Source organism: Eubalaena glacialis, chromosome 2 (genome assembly GCF_028564815.1).
Source record: "Eubalaena glacialis isolate mEubGla1 chromosome 2, mEubGla1.1.hap2.+ XY, whole genome shotgun sequence".
NCBI lineage: Eukaryota > Metazoa > Chordata > Mammalia > Artiodactyla > Balaenidae > Eubalaena > Eubalaena glacialis.
Window position 1 is genome coordinate 61,726,715 of NC_083717.1, and position 18,943 is coordinate 61,745,657.

The window sequence follows — 18,943 nt, forward strand, 5'->3', positions numbered from 1 at the left end:
GTTGCTCCGCAGCATGTGGGATCTTCCCAGACCAGGGCTCGAACCCGTGTCCCCTGCATTGGCAGGCGGATTCTTAACCACTGTGCCACCAGGGAAGTCCTGTTGCTAGTTTTTAAGTCTGAATCTAATAATGAGAACAAACCTGACAAATCCAGATTGTGGAACATACTAGAGATCTGGCTTAGACTTTTCAAAGTTAATGCCATGGGGGAAAAAAAAAAGACAGGGAACTGTTCTGGATTAAAGGAGACTAAAGAGACATTGATAACCAAAGGCAGTGTGTCATCCATACTTGCAAACTCAATTTGGAAAAAAATTTGTTAAGGACAAACTATTGGGACGGTTGGAGACTGTGTATTAGATAATATTATTGTATTAATGTTTAATTGCTGCAGTGTGATAATGGTATTGTTCTACAGGAGAATGTTCTTGTTCTTCTAAATACGTGTTCAAGTATTTAGGAGTGAAATGTCATAATGTCTGAAGCTTAAATAGTTCAGTAAAAGAGAAAATATGTGTTGTGTATATATAGAGAAGCAGGCTTTGCAAAACAATAGCTAAAAATGATAGCTTTCGAGCTAAAGAATGTATGAGTACATTGTACCGTTCTTTCAACTTTTTTTTTTTTTTGATTTATTTTTGGCTGCGTTGGGTCTTCGTTGCTGCACACGGGCTTTCTCTAGTTGCGGCGAGTGGGGGCTACTCTTCGTGGTGGTGCGCAGGCTTCTCATTGCGGTGGCTTCTCTTGTTGCGGAGCATGGGCTCTAGGCGTGCGAGCTTCAGTAGTTGCGGCACGTGGGCTCAGTAGTTGTGGCTCGCGGGCTCTAGAGCGCGGGCTCTAGAGCGCAGGCTCAGTAGTTGTGGCGCACGGGCTTAGTTGCTCCGCGGCATGTGGGATCTTCCCAGACCAGGGATCAAACCCGTGTCCCTTGCATTGGCAGGCAGATTCTTAACCGCTGCGCCACCAGGGAAGTCCCTCAACTTTTGATAGGTTTCAAATTTTTCAAAATAGAAGTTGAGGGAGAAGAAAAGGGAAAAGGGCCTTTGGATTCTTGGTATATTGTAATTGGTCTGATGGTCACAGATTTATTTTTTTTCCCTTAGGAGGGACTACTCTCTCCAACAAGAGTCCTTTCAAGACCCTAGGAAGAAATAAGAGAACTATCAGGAAAGATTTTTGGCAGGTATAGATTAGGATGTGATCTGCCTGAGAAGTAGGGCTTTGTTGAGGAGGATGACCGTGGCATGGATGGGCTTATGGAGGGTAAGGATTGACTGTAGGGGTCTCAGAATGCTCCTCTCTCCAGGTTTAGAAGGCAAGGACACTTCTTAGAGTTGCTAGTTCTGCAGGGATTGGATCCTTTAGGCTGGCTCTGAAGGCCCTGTCCAAGAGAAGAAGCTCATCCAGGAGTACGAGAGAGAGGATTTCTTGAGTTAAACACTGATCATCTTTAGAAGGCATCAGCACTCTTTTAGGACTGGAAAATGGGATCCTGTGATGTTGAGAAGGTTGATTTGATTTGTCTGGTTAAGCTTCTTGGCTGTATTCAGTATTCTGATTTTTATTCATAATATTTCTAATAATATCTGTCATTTATTGAAAGTATCTATTATATATTAGATATATAATCACCATCTAATTATTATAGACACTCTGCAAGGAAGGTTTATTAATCCACGAACAAACTGAAGCCCAAAGAGGTTAGGTGACCTTGGGTCACACAGCTAGTAAGTGACACAGACAGGATTGGGCACATGTCTGTTTGATTCAAAAGTCCTTGCAAACCAGGTTAGTGGATTGTTTCATCCATGTCAGCATAAACTGCTGACATTATTTCTTCACAGAAGTCTACTGTTAAAGAGTCTAATCTGGGAAGTGTAACTTTCCCTTCTAAATCTCTCTTTTATGCCTTTGAGGAAATTATGACCCTTATCTGTCTAGCCTTGAGTCTAAGTGGTATTATCAGGTGCTCTGATTGGCAACACCAATTTTGCCAGTGGTTTGAATGTGGAAAATAAAGTATATGAGAGCTGCTGTGATGCAGTATAGTGTGATGTGAACAAGGCTAAGAGTGAGAGGTGGGGAAAGGGTGTTTTTATTATCTTCTTGACATGCATGCTATGGTAATGCCATGTCCATTGTAGAAAATGAAGATGAAAATCACTCATAACCCAGAGACCCAGAGAAAATGTTAACATTTTGCAGCATCTCCTTCTAAACCTCATTCTGTGCATACAAATAGATATGGACATATAAACTATCTAACAAAATGGGCTTTTTCTATACATTATCTCTTTTTTCTGTTGATGGTTGTCTTGTGGATACCATTCCATAGCAAAAATACAGATCTTATAATATCACCTTTATGGACTGCTTAAATTTGGGGGTATGCCATAATTTAACATCCTCTCTTGTTAGACATTTAGCTTGTTTCCAAAACTTCACATGCTCCTGGCAGTGTCCACTTCTGCAAAGAGGGAATTCTAGTATCATAAAATGTTAGTGCTTCCTAAGAGACTTTAGCAAAAATGGTAGTGCAATTAGCAGATTTCCACGACAAAATCAGCCCTTGGTACTGCCCTGCTTCCCTGAAAGTAAAGGAGGAAAAAGCACTAGGGAAGTACAAGGAATTATCCTCAGTTGTTACTCACTTGATTGAAAGGGAGTTATTGGCTCACAGGCATCTTCAACGTTCCTGCTGAGTGCCCAGCCCTGTACAGATTCTAACTCTAAAAGGAGTAGTTGATGACATAGCCCTTGCCCTCAGCACCATGTTTGGCTGAGATATGATTACTTCTCACAAAGTAAAATGACTGATGTAAGACCATATACATTAAACAGTTAAGATGTTTTGATCCAGATGTGCCATCAAGAGCTGAGATGAGAGGAAGCCCTACAAGGAATGTGGTGTTGGGGCTTCCCTGGTGGCACAGTGGTTAAGAATCCGCCTGCCAACGCAGGGGACACGGGTTTGAGCCCTGGTCCAGGAAGAGCCCTGGTCCACATGCCGCGGAGCAGCTAAGCCTGCGAGCCACAACTACTGAGCCCATGCGCCACAACTACTGAAGCCCACGCGCCTAGAGCCCGTGCTCTGCAACAAGAGAAGCCACCGCAATGAGAAGCCCACGCACCGCAACGAAGAGTAGCCCCCACTTGCCGCAACTAAAAGAAAGCCCGCATGCAGCAACGAAGACCCTACACAGCCATAAATAAATAAATAAATAAAATTTTTTAAAAAAAGGAATGTGGTGTTAAGAGAAAGCTTTGAGGAAGAGGCAGCACTTGAAAATACCGCTTGAAAATGGGTAGAGTGTTGATCATTTTGCAGTGTATAGAAATATCGAACAACATATAAATCCCTGTATGTTGTACACCGGGAACTAACATAGTGTTGTAGGCCAATTATACTTCGAAAACAAACCCATAGAAAAAGAGATCATATTTATGGTTACCAGGGGTTGGGGGGAGGGGGAAATTGGATGAAGGCAGTCAGAAGGTACAAATTTCTTGATATAAGCTGAATAAGTACTAGGGATGTAATGTGCAATGTGATAAATATAATTAACACTGCTGTGCGTTATACATGAAAGCTGTTAAGAAAGTAGAACCTAAGAGTTCTCATCACAAGGAAAAAAGTTTTTTTTTTTTCCTTTTAAATTTTGTATCTATATGAGGTGATGGATGTTCACTAAACTTATTGTGGTGATCATTTCATGATATAAATAAGTCAAATCATTATGCTCTCTATACCTTAAACTTACACAGTGCTGTATGCCAATTATAGCTCAATAAAACCGGAAGAAAAAAAAAAAAGAAAATGGGTAGAAAGTCCAATGGCGATGGAGGTGAGAGAATGTGAACAAAGGAATAGAGGCAGAAGTGAGCTTGTGTGTCTATATTGTGATGAAGCAATTTTTTAGAAAGATTAAACTGGCAAGGGTATCCGGAATAGACTAGAAGAAAAATTCCTATTCAGAAAAGTAAACCAAGGTGGTATTACAGGAACTCAGACAAAAGATGATATGGTCTTTGTGGCAGTGAATTTCGGCAGGAAGACCAGGATAGGGGCAAAAGGGTAAAAACCAAAAACATTCCAAAGGCAAAAAAAATCTAGGACTTGGTGTCTGTTTCTGGGAGATGAAAGAAATGGGTAAGTCAGAGTTGACTCCAACTTTTTGAGACTGAGTGATTTAAGAATGCCAGTACTGTTAACAGAGTTGAGAAAGTAGAGAAAGAAAGCTAATTTTGAAGGAGGAGACTGAATTGCAAACATGCGGGGTCTGAGGAGATGGATGAGGGGACATGGAAGGGGAATGGTTTAGTAGGCGACTGGTGATTATAAGGCTTAGGTGAGGTGAAAACAGCTAGAGACATGTGCACAGTTGACACTCAGTCTGGATGTGATAGCTGAAGCCCTGTTGATGAGGCTCTAAGAGGATATGTAGCAATGCTTCTCAAACTGTAGCCTACCTACAATTTTACCTGGGAATCTTGTTAAAATGCAGATTGTGCATTTCTAATACTCTCCCATACGATGCTGGTGCTGCTTGCCCAAGGACCACCCTGAATAGCAGGGATATAGTCAAAAAGGCAGGGAGCCAACGTATGTGCTTTGGAGTTAGTAGTTGGGAAAAAACAGAAGAGCCTAAGAAGGAAAGAAGAGCTTCCCAGGGTCACGTTCCGTGTCTTCTACTTTAATTGTAGGCCCTTTGGAGAATACCTATCGTGATTTCTGGCTCATGGTATGGGAGCAAAAAGTCTTGGTGATTGTCATGACCACCCGGTGAGTTCATCCCTTTTCTACCCATTGCACTTCCCCCCCTCCCCCATCCCCAAGCATGGGTGATTCTAGAGGGGAGTTTAGCTCTTAGAAACAATGAGGATTAGGAAAGCCATGGCAAAGAGTTTGAGATGTCTTGGCTTTTTCCTTAGCTGACCCAGAGTTAACAGAGCCAGGGTATGGTGGAGATTGATAGATCTAACTTGTCAAAGCTTTAATCCATGGCTCTGGTGACCCTGTGCCAGTTACAGCCTATCCTGAGGTCCTGGCCTTAATAACTACTAGAGGAAGCATTGGGAAGCATGGAGCAATTTACTTTTAGCCTGCTCCCTACTTCCAAAGGTCAGCCGTCTTCCTGGCTTCTGAATTACCAGTTCCCCTTAGTTCTCCCTTTCCCTACTACTTTAGACCATTTTTCTTCTTGTTCATATTTCCACCTGTAGGAGAACTTGAAAAAAAGAGATGTGAAACATAATAGGTCAGGCAGGAAGCTCTTGATGAAAGGAATATTTTTGAAATTTTGGTGTACGTATCTGCCAAAACTTTAGAAATTACTATTTCATGAGTATCATCATTATCATTATGATAATTATAACCCATTTCAGATGAGGAGAAAAAAAATAATGAGAATGTTTGCTCAGATCCCTTCCTCATGGCACTGTTACAAGCCACCTTTGATTTGGAGGGGAGGTAGTAGAAGAAGTACCACCTTGGAGTACTTTGGAGCCACTGAAGAGTAGTGAGGTGGACTTTAGGCCTTTACATAAACCTCCTGTTGGCATCCCAGGAACTGTGCCTTTCCCACTCCTCTATCAGCCAAGGGCTCTCATTGGGGAAGAGAATGAACAGTAACTGAGATATAGGGCAGGGAGTTCGACCTGGCCCACCATATTTTCTCTACTGTCTTTCTTTGTCCACCCAGTATTTATGCCAGATATGTGAGGAGTACCAAGAGGTATCAGGAAAGGGACCAAATGGATGTAGCTGATGCTCAATAAATGTCCACTAAATGAGTACATGCAGAAAATTTAGCTGTTGTTACATCTGTTTAGAATGAAGGTTTCCTTTTTCTGCCAAGAAACAAGGGGATAGATTAGACAGAAGCAATGCAAGAGATGACATTTCTGCCTAAGGGTACAGCAGGTCATGGGTAGAGCAGAGTTATTGCTGTGGAGAAGAAGGATGGAAGGCTTATCTTTCTCTGTGTGTCTTCAGCTTTGAGGAGGGCGGCAGGAGAAAGTGTGGCCAATACTGGCCTTTAGAAAAAGACTCTCGGATCCGATTTGGCTTCCTCACAGTGACCAATCTAGGCGTGGAGAATATGAACCATTATAAGAAAACAACGCTAGAAATTCACAACACAGAGGTAAATTTTATTTTCTCACTCTTTTGAAGCTGGGGGAAAACCTTTACTGTAAAGAAAATGTCCAAAGGGAATAGGCAGGATTCCAGGGAGCTTATAAGTTGCTTCCATTCTTCTGGAAACAGGATCAGGATATTCAGCTCAGAGCCAGAATAGCCATATTGTCTCAACACAACAGTGGCATTACTTAGGAATGAAACTTTTTATAACATAAGAAATCTGGATCATATAATATAGGAATTCTGCCCTCTCCAGACATTTAATCTTTCCTTTGCGTTCGTAGAGAAGCAATTGTGGAGAAAGTTGAGGGTGATAGGAACCTTGGTGATAGCGATTCCAGAGGGTTGAGAATCTGGAAAAGCCAAAGGTAGTCAGAGGCAAGGAGAAATGACCTCATTAACTTTTGCTTCTTTTTTCATCCAAGGAACGGCAGAAACGCCACGTGACCCACTTTCAGTTCCTGAGCTGGCCAGATTATGGTGTCCCTTCCTCGGCAGCTTCCCTTATTGATTTCTTGAGAGCCGTCAGGAACCAGCAGAGGCTGGCTGTCAGCAGCATGGGAGCACGCTCCAAAGGGCAGTGCCCTGAGCCACCCATTGTGGTCCATTGCAGTGCAGGCATTGGCAGGACAGGTAATGCACCTGATGCAGCTCTTGGAGCATCCAGAGGCACTAAGGGTGGGGGAGGAATAACAAAGCTCTTAGTTGCCAGAATGTGAGTATTTGATCCATTGGTGGTGAATTGCCATGAAAAATTCCTCTTTAAAGTCCTTTTAGTATCCCTAGTGTTAGGGGTACTGGCCAGAATATATACTTCACAAGCCAAGTCCTCTAGGGGTTTGATGCTTTATACATCCCATCAGCATGATTATCTTCTGATCCCATCACTGTCACCTGGGTGTCCCAGAGAGCTCAGCTGGGCTGTTGCTTTCTTCCCATACCCTTCCCTGGGGAGGTTTCCACCCTGGACCGTGCTCTCCATTCTGGAACCAGTTAGCAGCTTTTGCCTTAACGGGATGTACATTGCAGGGACTGTTGGCCTTCTAGTTCAGAGGTCCCTTTGGGAGAAAGGAAGAATAGGTTTGTGTTAGGTCTCTGTGGAGAAGTTGTGGAATCTGAAACTTAGGGCCCTGGTGTGGAAGTGCTGTCATTCTGTCTGGGATTGAAGCAAGAAGTCCCTCTGTCACCTTCCCACCTACTCTTCCTATTACCCTCATATATGTCCTGAGAGACAAGAGGCCTTCTCATTTCTCTGGCCTTCAACACTCCCTGTGACCTCCTGCTTGAGCCCTTTCAGGCCTAAGGCCAACTGGCCTCCTGCCATGAGGCACCTTGCCATTGAATTCATTCATCCAATCCTGCCTGGGTTATTTGGTAGAGGGAGGGAAAGAGGAGAGGTAGATCAGGTATGACCACTTCCTTCCTTCCTTCAGGTACCTTCTGCTCATTGGACATCTGCCTGGCACAGCTGGAGGAGCTTGGCACCCTAAATGTGTTCCAGACGGTGTCCCGCATGAGGACCCAGAGGGCCTTCAGCATCCAGACCCCTGAGCAGTACTATTTCTGCTACAAGGCAATCCTGGAGTTTGCAGAGAGGGAGGGCATGGTGCCCTCCAGCCACAACCTCCTGGCCATGGAGGGTCAGTAACTGTCCCACGAGCCTCCTATCTGCTGGCCAGACTTCCTTAAACTACCCTGGACACCGCTGAGCCTATAGGTTGCCATCAGTTACACTGAAGCCATGGACCAACCTCTTTCTTGTGTCTCCCGGCGCACGCGTGCACGCAAGGCAGCCTTTCCCTTTGGCTAGATAGATGTGGTGAAATTGCCACTAGAAAGGGCCAGCAGCAATGTGTTCTTAATTCCTAGCACCTGCTATCGAACTGTGCCTTATTAAAACCAAATTGTGGCTATCGATTTTTGCCAGGGGCCCCGAGGTAAGTAGGGAAGGAACCTCCCTCCCCCCTTTCCCAATGCCATTCTCCTTCTCAAGGTCTTTTTCCATTCCTTCCCTTTGCTAGGATTTGATGGGGAGGTTTGGTGAGCATCCACCTCCTTCCCAGAGAGCTTGACCAAGTTACATATTCTAGAGAACGTCCTGAGTGCCAAGCACGTTTATACCTAGGGCGTGTATTCCAGTCTTTTCTGTCATTCTCTGTGTGTGCGTGTGTGTATGTGCACTTATGTGTATGAGTCCATACGTACGTGTGTATATAATATATACTGTATGTGATAATATGGTCGTATTCTATAAATACATATACACAGAGATACTCCTTTGTAGAAGTTCCTGGGGCTTCTTGTTGCAGTTCAGGACTCCTTGCTTTTTGGATCCTACTGTTTATCCTGGATGAGCTGGGGTTGGGGATTATGTTGCCTGTTGTCAGACCGCAGAGTGGTGGAAGAGGACACACACACATCCACTCTCCATGCTCCTGCCACAGGCCCTCATCCTTATATAATGACTTATCTCTCTCCAGGATGCTGCCTGTTGGAGCCAAGAATACTGGTTTGTGGTGACACTGGTTTAATTCAGCATGGATTGCCCTTATCTAATGGTTTTTCTCTGTTTACTTTGCCAATTTTGGGAATAGACCGCCACTGTGATTCCAGACCCTCTCTCCCCTCTCCCTATCCCTTGGGGATTGGGATCTGGGCAGAGATGAATTCACTGAGCAGCCAGAGCCAAAAGCAATCGGTACGAAGTCTTAGAAGGAAAGAGAGGGAGCCCACGTGTGAGAGAGAGGAAACTACATACTATGAGACTCCCTCCCTGAGAGAATGAGCTGGGGCCCCTTTTTCTTTTGCTAGAACGTTCTTTTTCTTATGCAACTTGGCCCTGTCCACTCATATGCCCATCTCTTTCTTGCCTACTAGCCTGCCAGACCCTGGAGCTCAAGCTGGGTGGGTTCTGTGTCAATAAAAAGCTTAACCCCTGTCTGGGTGAAGCAGTCCCCTGCGATCACTGTTTTCCCCCTATTCATTCAACCTGTCCCTGTCTGCTCCCGGCCTACCTAGCCTGATATGCCAGGGATGGAATCAAGAGTCCCAGCATTCCACATTCCCAAGAAAATCCCAGGAACCCCTAAAACTTCTTCCCCTATCACAGATGAGGTTGGCAGCTGATCAGACCTCAATAATTTTATACTGTAATAAGCTCTTTGAATGTATATATTCTTATTTTTACAATCTTTTCATTTTGTATTTAACGTCAATGGACTGAGTCAGATTCAGAAAATAATTGTAATGTTCATATTCGATATCTTACAGCGATACAGTTTTGTATTTACATATAAATATACCGACGTGATCAAATCCTTTTAGCTTCATCAATTTAGTAGCAGTCTGGGGCTGGGAAGGTGAGGAGGGGCTCCAAGAGCTGGTCTGGGAGGGATGGGGAGGCAGGGAGGAACCCAAGGCCTCATAACCTTTCAGTTCTGAGAGCTGCCCATCTTGCCCAAGGCCATGGCCCAGCTCTGGGCAGACAAAGGGAACCAGCACCAGTTGACTGCTTGCCAAGTGCCAGTCACTGTGGTTGGTGCTTTCCCCCGCATTACCTCATTTAAACCTCACAACAATCCAGTGAGATGTTATTCTCCCTTCCTTCTGTTTCTGTGTAGATGAGAAAGGTAAGGTACAGAGGGTTACAGTGAGGGTTACAGCGAAGGTAAGGTTTAGCAGGTCCAGCTCTAGAATTGGAGCTCAAGTTGATCTGCTTACAAAGCTTTGGCCTCTTTACTGTGTTGCTATCTCAAAGATTGAGATAGTGTTTTGTCTTTGGAAATGAGTTTTTTTAATGTTCTATTCAAGGTATAGACAGTTCTTAAGTTCCAGGTAGTTGATCTTGACTAGATCTGTATGTAATAGACAAGAAGGGTTTCTGACAGAGTTGGTGACTGATTCTCCCAGATAGGACCTCCTGGTACAGGTCCTCAAGTCTGCAGGGTACCAGAGGGGTCATTCTCCCAGGGAAACCCCATACATTTGGTTACACTGGTACCTTTGTGGGAAGATCTTGAGTCATTTGCATCTCTCTCTTAGAGTAGAACCAGAAGCTTTGTCCATGTTGGACCACTCCCCATGCTTTGTAGCTCCTCCCTGTTGACCAGTGACACCTGTGCAGTTGGAGCAGTTCTGGCATGGGGTGTTCTTAATAAAAGTGACAGCAGCTGATATTTACTGGTTGCTTAACTCTATTCCAGGTACTGTTCAAAGTGCTTTCTCTGAATTATCTCATTCACCCTCAAACCAAACTTTTGAGGTAGGTATTGACAGAAGAAAAAAACTGAGGCACAGGAAAATTAATTTGCCACAGCAAGAACTTGGACCATCTGACTCAGACCTCTAAGGATCCATCTCCTGATCTTCCAACAAAATATTCTTGAGTTTCTTACCTTAATCAAGAGCTGACGTATAGTGCAAAAATTAAGCCAGATCTTTCTTTGGATGAGCCTCTATTCCCTTGGGGGCAAGCAAGCATAATAGGTAAACAGAGATACATGAAATCTGGGAAATCAGGTTAGGGGTTTGGGGAAGTATGCAGGAAACAAGATTAATGATAAAAGATTTGGAGGAGGTGGCCTTGAAATGTCATTTATTTGAAGAGACTGTAGCCCAACTGCTGTGTAAATTCAGAAGTTATGCATGAGTTCTTCATGGCACATCTAAGGATTGGTGAGGTTATCACTTGCGAGGGCTCCATAAAAATGCAGTTTCCTGGGTCCTGCCCAGTAGGTGGTTGAGTGAGTGGCAGGATGAGCCAGGTTTTTGAACCACTGTTTAGTCCATGCCCCTGACTCTAAGGAAGGTTAGCAAATTGATGTCTCCTAAATCTGAGAGAAAGAGATTAATAGCTTCCCCCCCACTGCTGTAGTCTGCTTGTAGCCTTTACCCTTGGGAAGATAATTAATACTCAGTGTGAGCCTACCTGTGTTGGGTGTTAAAGGAGATAAAGGGGAAGAGAGAGAAGGAGCCCTGAATCTGTCCAGGAGGCCAAGGCTGTCACATAGGAGATTTGGTGAACAAAGCAAGAGAACCCACAATCAAATGCTGGATTGCACAGTTGAGAACGTAAGATGAAGAAGGTGTGCAGGAGAGAGAGAATATTGTGGGTAACTCAGGCTTCTGCTTCTGGTTTGACTGCTATTTTTTCACTTAATTTACTCCCTCTAGGCTTAGTCCCTTCATTCTGCCCATCCCTGTTAGCTAGGATGGGACTCCTGAGGTGAAGGGTACCCCAGCATCCTCAGCCTGGGAGGTTCACCATTGTCAATCTCCATGTCACAATGTGCAGGTAAATGACAGAATGCGACTGGTTCTTGGGAGACTGGACTATTTAGCATCATACCTTGAGGAAGATGGGACTCCTGCCCTTATGGTCTTCCCATCTCTAGAGACAACCAGACACATATGGAAACTCTCACAAATCAGACACCTGCAGGTAGGTGGGTCAGGAGGTATGGCCAGGTAGAAAAGCCTTCTTGGAGTGACTGAGCTCTTTGGTAGTTTTGAGATCTCACCACTCAACTCAAGCCAGGTCCTAGCTTTTGTAAAAGAAGGTGCTGTATTAGATGATCCTACTGCAGGCCCTTCAACTCTGAGGGTCTAGTTCTTTGCTGGACGGTGCAAATGCCTATAGAGGAACCATCAGACCCTTCTCTGGTTGGGTCAGCTCCCACTTGAAATCCCCAGTTTTAGCTTGTTTTCAAAGTCTCCTCTTTCAAGGTGCAGCCACCTCCCTATTCCCTCAGTTCCCTTCCCACTTGGCCCCCAAAGTGGTAAGTAGCAAGTCTCCCCTATTATCCCCAGGCTATCCCATAGGCCTTTAAGGTTTCTGTGCTGTTACATGTGGGGCAGACAGAATGACTCAGAGCGGAGGAATGAACAAATCAAGCTACCAGAGCTCCCAACCGAGGTCTTAGGTTTGTCTCCAGCCTTGGTTACTACCAAGACTACTACCCCCAGACCATCATTAGCTAACCAAGGACAGGAGCTAAAAGCTCCACCAGTTTGGGAACTATATTTCCTCTTGGGAGATATTCAACCTATAGTTAACCATCACACAAACAGTTGTGAATATCAAGTGTTTTGGACTGCACTGCTCTTAACTGACCACAGAGAAGACTGGGTCTTTTCCACAGATAGAAATCTAGCACTCTCAGAAACCTGTTGCAGTGTTTAGCCTTCCTTCACCCCTCACCATAGCTTTCACAAAATCCTTCTTTTTGTTTAAGCTAAATCTGGCGTTCTGCAGTCTTAAATGCTCTCATTTTTTTCTGGCTAAGGCCAACATGGACATAACTAACTAAACCGGAAACCTAGAGTGTTGGATGGAGATGGGGAGCAGTGATCCCTTTTCGACAACTTAGGGTAATATGTTCCTGATACAGTTTTTAGGACTAAGATGAAGGTGAAAGTAGGAAAGCAAGACAGTGAGTTGTGTAGAGAAGGTAGTCAAAAAAGGCACAGCGCCGTCTTCCCCACTCTAGGCTCACTTCTTTCTACCCCTCCCCCTGCATCAGCACCTCGTTACTTCTCTAAGCTAATATAGTTATCTTAGCCTCAAGACTGGCCAGATGCACAGCTGAGTCTAGGTCACCCACTTTATCCTGTGAAGTCTGTTTTACCTCCTTGACCTTTAATGAATACCTATTCTGTGGCCAGCAGCCAGTGGACGTATGGAGTATGATGTTCAGAGCAGATGCTAGGCTGGAGATATCAGTTGGGGACTTAGTTTAGATAGAAGCTAGGAGCCTTGGAAGTGGGTGAGAACAAAGACGAATGAAGAGAGCAAGAAGAGAGGAGAGACCCTTGGGAGCCACCAATATTTAGGGGAGGATGGAGGAAGAAAAACCTGGGAAAGATTCTGATTAATAGGCAGAGGTAACCAAGGTCAAGACTAGGCTGTGTTCTCACAGACTGGTGAGAGGTGGGGAGTAGCTGGGATGAATGAACAGGATTAATAAATGGAGGTTCACTAGTGATGTTGGGGCAGGGGCTGACAAGGAGGAGGCATGAGTGGGAGGTGAAGGAATAGAGACTGCAGTGCTTGGGGTTCACTTCAACCAAAGCAAGGCCCACCTTTATCTCTTACGTGTTAGACCTCTGAATAAGATTTCATTTGAACAAAGGAACCTGCTGCCTTAAAAAAAAATCATCAAACAACTGATATGCAGAAGAAAACACTTTGAAAGCATAAAGCTGGGTAAACTGGGAACATATTGTTACATTTGTTTTCTAGATTTGGGCTGAAGTGACCTAGAGGGGTAAATAATGCTAGGTGAGAGCAAAACATTTCAAGGCAGTGAATAGCAGTCTTAAAACCCAATAAAAAAATTCCAAGCCTCCAGTCACCTAGAAATCAGAAATATGGCATATGTACAACATATAAACCAGTTGGTTGCCAGAGAAATGGAGTTTCTAATTTACACAGTGGAATTTTGGGGTTCTTTAAGCCTGTCCTGGTCTCCTCTCAAACTGGAACACCAGGGACTTTGCATTTGAAAGACCAGGAGAAGAGGGAGTGTCGACAAGATAAAGGAAGAAAGGGTCCTACAACATTTGAGTGCTAGGCATACTTTATTTTTAATCTCACAACAACCCACTGCAGTAGGTATTCTTATTCTTAGTTTACAGATAAGGGAATTGAAAAGATAAATGACTTGCCAAAGACATCCAGCTAGGAAGTGGCTAAACTGGGATTCTGACCAATAGCATGAGCTTTTCCCCTTGAACGTATAAGGCACTTTGGGTTGGAAGTGGGAAGCAAGCCTCAGATGCCCCTCACCTGGATATTCCCAAACTGGCAATGGTCTCCTTTAGCTGGCAGAGTTTCTGTCATCAGGGCACTGGCACTGACATCTTTTTGGCAGAGCCACTGAAGTGCAGGCCCTAAATATCTCTCAATCACCACCTACCATAAGCACCCTAAAGAACTGTGAGGGTGTGTGTGTGTGATGCCTAGGAGGCAGGGTGTCAGAAGGTGTGATAGTTTTGAGTATATGTGGTTGTGAGTTGAGGATGCATGTATGTGATTGGGAGACAAATTGCTTCTTTGAGGATAATTTTTTTGGAAAGGGCCAGAAATCATTTAAAACTATCTGGGGACAAACTGCTCTCGGAGTCAGGGAGGGAAGGCGTGTGGAGCAAGAGGGGAAGCTGTTTTTCTCCAGAAGTCCCAACTTGGATCATGGATCTTAATGTGTATAGAGACAGCATGTGGTGGAATGGACAAAGCTCAGGCAGACTCGCCTTGGCAACTTGGCTTGGGCAAGTCACTCTACTACTCTGAGCCTCAGTTTGCTCAACTACAAATACGAAAATCCCTAACTCACACAAAAGAGGGCTCCTGGGAATCAGAACCTGGCTTCCCCATGTGACTTCTCCAAGGAAGGCCTTCACCCAGATCTATTCACTCTTTTGTCCTCACTGATAGGGTAGGGGAGAGGTGGGGTGGATGCAACCTTCAGTGAAGCTGGAAGGCCAATGTCTCCAAATCAAATTCTTAATTTCCCAGAGTCTGGGAGTGGCTGTGCTACGCAGGCATCAATGTACTGAGTCAGAAACAATCACTGGACGCCTTCTGAGGGGCTTTCTTGCCTGACCGCTGGGGGCACTGGGGGCTCAGAGGTGAATTAGATGCAGTTGCTTCCCTCGAGGAGCTCAGTCTAGGGAGCATTCAAGAGGGGATTTCCATCAGCGTGGTGCACTTAGGAGGGTCAGAAGTGTCAGCGAAGTCTGGTTCTCTGAGCAGGAGTAACTGTTCTGGTTGCAAATGCTCCATAAGTAACTTCCTTCAGCGTATACCCCCTGCAGTCCAGGCTTACAGTCAGATGCTTGGGCCTTTGGCCTCCACAGAAGTTCAGAGCCTCACTAGGTGTATTAAAGCGCATTTTTATCATCACATGTGATCCTCATAACAGGGTAAGGACTGCCATGTTAACTTGTACAGGACAGGAGGCTGAACCACAGGTAATAAGACTAAGTGCAAACCATAGGACTCAACTTCCAGACTAATGTTCTTTCTGCTCTACCCACCCTGCCTCATCTTACATTCACACAGTATCTGTTATGCCTTCATTTAGGGCAGAGCCTCTTGGGAAATAGAGCACAAATCTGAGATAGGGCTCCAGACATCAGAAGGTGTCTGTTCTGATATAGAAAAACTTGGTCTTCCCTCTAGGGAGCCCCCAGTCTGAGAATGAACCTCAACTTCCATGGCCCTGCTAGGTGCTGGGCCTCCCACTGAACACACACTCTTCACCTCCTGGTCTTACCCCTTTACACCCTTCAGTGATTCCATCAACCAAGCTGCCACCCAAATTCTAGTCCCTACTTCACCTGAGATGACCTACTTCCCTTCCCAAATCAGTACTTCTTCCCACCTGCCCTCTCTCCTTAGTAGCAAGCTTCCCTCCCCATCAGAGTCCCCCCCACCCCCGTGGACTCTGAGGGAGGGAAGGGTCCTTAGAGCCTGTCTTTCTACCCCAGTTTTCACCCCTATTTCACAGGAGAGAAACAGGCCCATAGGGAGGAAGGGACTTGCCTAAGGATATAGTACTAAGTCACTGGCCACACTAAATCTGGAAGCCAGCTTACCAAACCACTAGCCTCAAGGCTCTTCTACCTCTTCACACACCAGGCCACTGACTCCTCCTTTCCCTCCATTACCCACACTGAATCAGTCACCCAGTCCTCTGGAGTCTTTCTCAAACACATCTCTCTGTTTTTATTCTTGCTTATCCATTGCCACTGCCCTAGTCAAGTCTTCATTACATCTCACCTGAACTGTTAGGACAGCCTAACTGGCAGCAGGCTCCCATTCTGCCCACAGGCCTTTAAGGCCCTTCACATTCTGCACACCCCACCTCATCCACACTAGCTTCCTTTACTGGATACCTCAATCAACAGATCTTTCCCACTCACTCGTCTTGTATTCTGGCCCCAGGCTCAGCTCTGTTGAGCACAGACATGTGGGGTAGCCTCCCCCACCCCTCCAAAACACTACAAATGATTCAGGGAAGCATCTGAGTCAGAGTTTTGACTTGAGGGCTGCTGAAGGTAGGGAAGGGTTTCTGGATTGGGGGGCTGGGAGAAAGAGAAGAAACCTCTTGGCTCCCTCCATCTACCCCTCCCACCAGAAGATGTACCTCTGTAGTCTCCAAACCCACTATTACAACAGCCATTCTGCCTCACCTTGCTGCCTGTAGGCACCCCTCATTCAACCCACCCTCAGAATCCATCCAGCTGCTGGGATGTTGAGCATCTTAAACCATAGTTCTGGGCCTGTGGTCCTGTGACCGGCCATGCTGCTTGCACATTCTGCTGTGCAAGTCTAAGAATGTTAACAAGGTAGTAAAGTCTTCTGCTCTTTGACTGCATCTTTCCAACCCTGAATTTCATTACTACAGCCACACTTGAAATGGTTCTTAATGTTTCTTTGCATTTACCTCTTTGTGTCCTTTGCTGAGAATAACTTGCCCCTCCATTTCTACCTGAGTGCCACCTTCTCCATGAAGACTTCACCCAGTTTTCCTCAGCTAGAAAGAATCTCCCTGCTCTGAGCTTCTGTGGATGTCTAATTACATATACATTTTCCACCTTGCCTTAGCTCTTTCTGTAGCATCTCCTCAGCTAGATCTGATGCCCTTGGAGGGTACATAGTGAGCATCTCATTCAGTCTCTGTAATCCCACCCAAGCAGCAGGTGCGGTATGAATGTGTCTGCCTCACCCCAGTAGGTGCTTAGGCAAATGCCTGTTGCCCCAACACAGGACTTCCAGCTTATACCGCTCATTTTTAGGCAGGCACTTAACAGAATGGGTCGGACACAGGTTACACAGACAGGGGGGTCGGGACATTCCAGCCAGTCGCTAGGGTATCCTTACCCGCCTCCCTCTGCCCAGCTCCAAATGGGGTGTGTGTATGAAGGAAGTGGGGGCCAGGTAGCCCCGCTAGCTCCTCCTCCGGGTCCACCCAGCGGATCTTTGAGTCCCAAGAGGTCTCGTAGTCCAAGGGCCTCAAGAAACTCGAAGCGGCGGTGCGGCAGAGATAGGGACCTCTGCCAGAGATGCGCCTCCCACTCACGACTAGTTTAATTAATTTGTTTATATTTTTTGGAGGGAGGGGGCGTTCAATGAAGGGGAAGAGGTGGAGCGAGGGGAGGAGGCGGGCCCAGTATGACTGACGCGAGCACCGGGGAGCCAATGGCCCGTGGGGGGCGTTCCCCCCCATTCAGTACTCCTCGCCTGGCTCGGAAGGTATGTTAAACAGCTGCTTTTAATTTGGTCTCCCCAATCTCGAGGGTTTGGGGGGCTTGTTTGCCGGCCGGTCGCTTTGGCCAGTCCGCCATGGTGTAGGCGCCGCGGGCCCTGGGACGGAACTAGGGGAGGCTCGGAGTCCGGCGGCCGAGGGAGCCGAGCGAGGGGCAGGCCAGGAAGGAGAGCTCTTGGCGCCGCCCGCTCACCAGTGTGCGTTTCCAAGCCGGGCCGGATCCGTGGGGAGGGGGTCGGCCCGGCCCGGGGTCGCCGGTGCGCTGGCCGTGCTGCCTAGTTTATTTCACCGAGCGGTCGGTTTCGGTAGGTTTGGGCGACGGACTGGGTAAGGGGCCGGCAGGAGGAGATCCCCCTCGCTCCTGCAATGCCTTAAAAAATTATTGTAGAGAAGAAAAAAGGGGAGATTCCATACACCAACTGGAACCGGGCCCGGGCTGCGGCGCGCGGGCTCGGCAGGGGGCGGCGGCCTGAGCCAAGCCGGCCGGGCTCACTGAGCCCGCGGCGCCGGGAGTTGGTCGAGAGCTGGAGTTAGCGACCGAGACCGGGCCCGCGGCTTTCCCCGCTAACCACGCCGGGCGAGGGCGGCAGCGGCCCGAGGGTTTTGTTTCTGTCCGCAAACTTGTCGGAGGGGGCGGTGGGCGCGCTCCGAAGAGGCGCGGGCGCCTAGGGCCCGCGGTTGTTATGGACTCTGGGGGCGGGGGCAACGCCGGACTTGCGGGAGGGGCGGCCGGGGGCGGGGGAGGCCACCGGAAAGAGCACCAGCGCCTCGGCACTAGACCCATGCGCCGGTCTGGGCTCTCCGAACTCCCGGGCCGTGGCAGTAGAGCCAGCATTCGGCGCTGGAACCCGGCCTGGGGGTGTGGAAAACCTCCACGAACTCGGCGGCTGCGACCCGCGGCCCCAGCTGATCCCCTTGCAAACATGGAGCTGCCTCCTTCCCCGCCCACCCCAAGGCAGCGACGGTGGCTCCCTTCCCCTCCCCCGGCCGTGCTGTTTGCCCGCGGATGGGGCGGGGGTGGGGGCACGGGCGTGTGAGCGCGCCCACGAGGGGGTGGCCTGAAAGGGGCAGTGAAGGTCGGAAACTGGGAAAACAGTCTCCACGCTCGGAATCGGGAAAAGGAAATGCATCAGCCGGCGGGAGGGGCGCGGGGGGCGCGCCTGTCAGCCGGGATGGCGACCGTGGGCTGGGAGGCGGGGCGCCGGCGCGAACCGCCGAAGCCGGGCGGGGCGACGCCGGGAGAAAAGGCGCAGGGGCCCGGGCTCATGGAGCGCCGGGATACCCCTGCCTCCACTCCCTGGCCTAGCCTGTTTACTATCTACTCCAGCGACGGCTTGTGCAACCGGCCCGGAGAGGAGCTGAGGGGCGGGGCCTTTCCCTCTCTCTTCCACCCATCTCGGGCTCCTCCAGAGGGCCCGCCTTCTCTTGTCTTCCACTGGCTGGGCGAAGCTCCCTTTTTTCCTTCTCGGTTGTTGATTGGATGACATTCTCCCGAGCTCCGCCTATCGGAGGCCGGGCTGGAGTTTAAGT

General features: G+C 47.4%; 2 protein-coding genes across 2 annotated transcripts in view; both read left to right on the forward strand.

Annotated features, from left to right (window-relative positions):
• Positions 1-9,709, forward strand: part of PTPN9 (protein tyrosine phosphatase non-receptor type 9) — an 80,867-nt gene extending 71,158 nt beyond the window's left edge. The window contains exons 10-13 of the mRNA XM_061180031.1: positions 4,706-4,784; positions 5,997-6,147; positions 6,569-6,776; positions 7,577-9,709. Of these exons, the coding sequence (XP_061036014.1) occupies positions 4,706-4,784; positions 5,997-6,147; positions 6,569-6,776; positions 7,577-7,791 (653 nt within the window). The 3' untranslated portion in view covers positions 7,792-9,709. The remainder of the gene's footprint in view (positions 1-4,705; positions 4,785-5,996; positions 6,148-6,568; positions 6,777-7,576) is intronic.
• Positions 9,710-17,643: 7,934 nt separating this feature from the next.
• SIN3A (SIN3 transcription regulator family member A) overlaps positions 17,644-18,943 on the forward strand; it is a 63,618-nt gene continuing 62,318 nt past the window's right edge. Inside the window, exon 1 of the mRNA XM_061180034.1 lies at positions 17,644-17,718. The gene's annotated coding sequence lies outside the window, so the exon portion shown is untranslated. The remainder of the gene's footprint in view (positions 17,719-18,943) is intronic.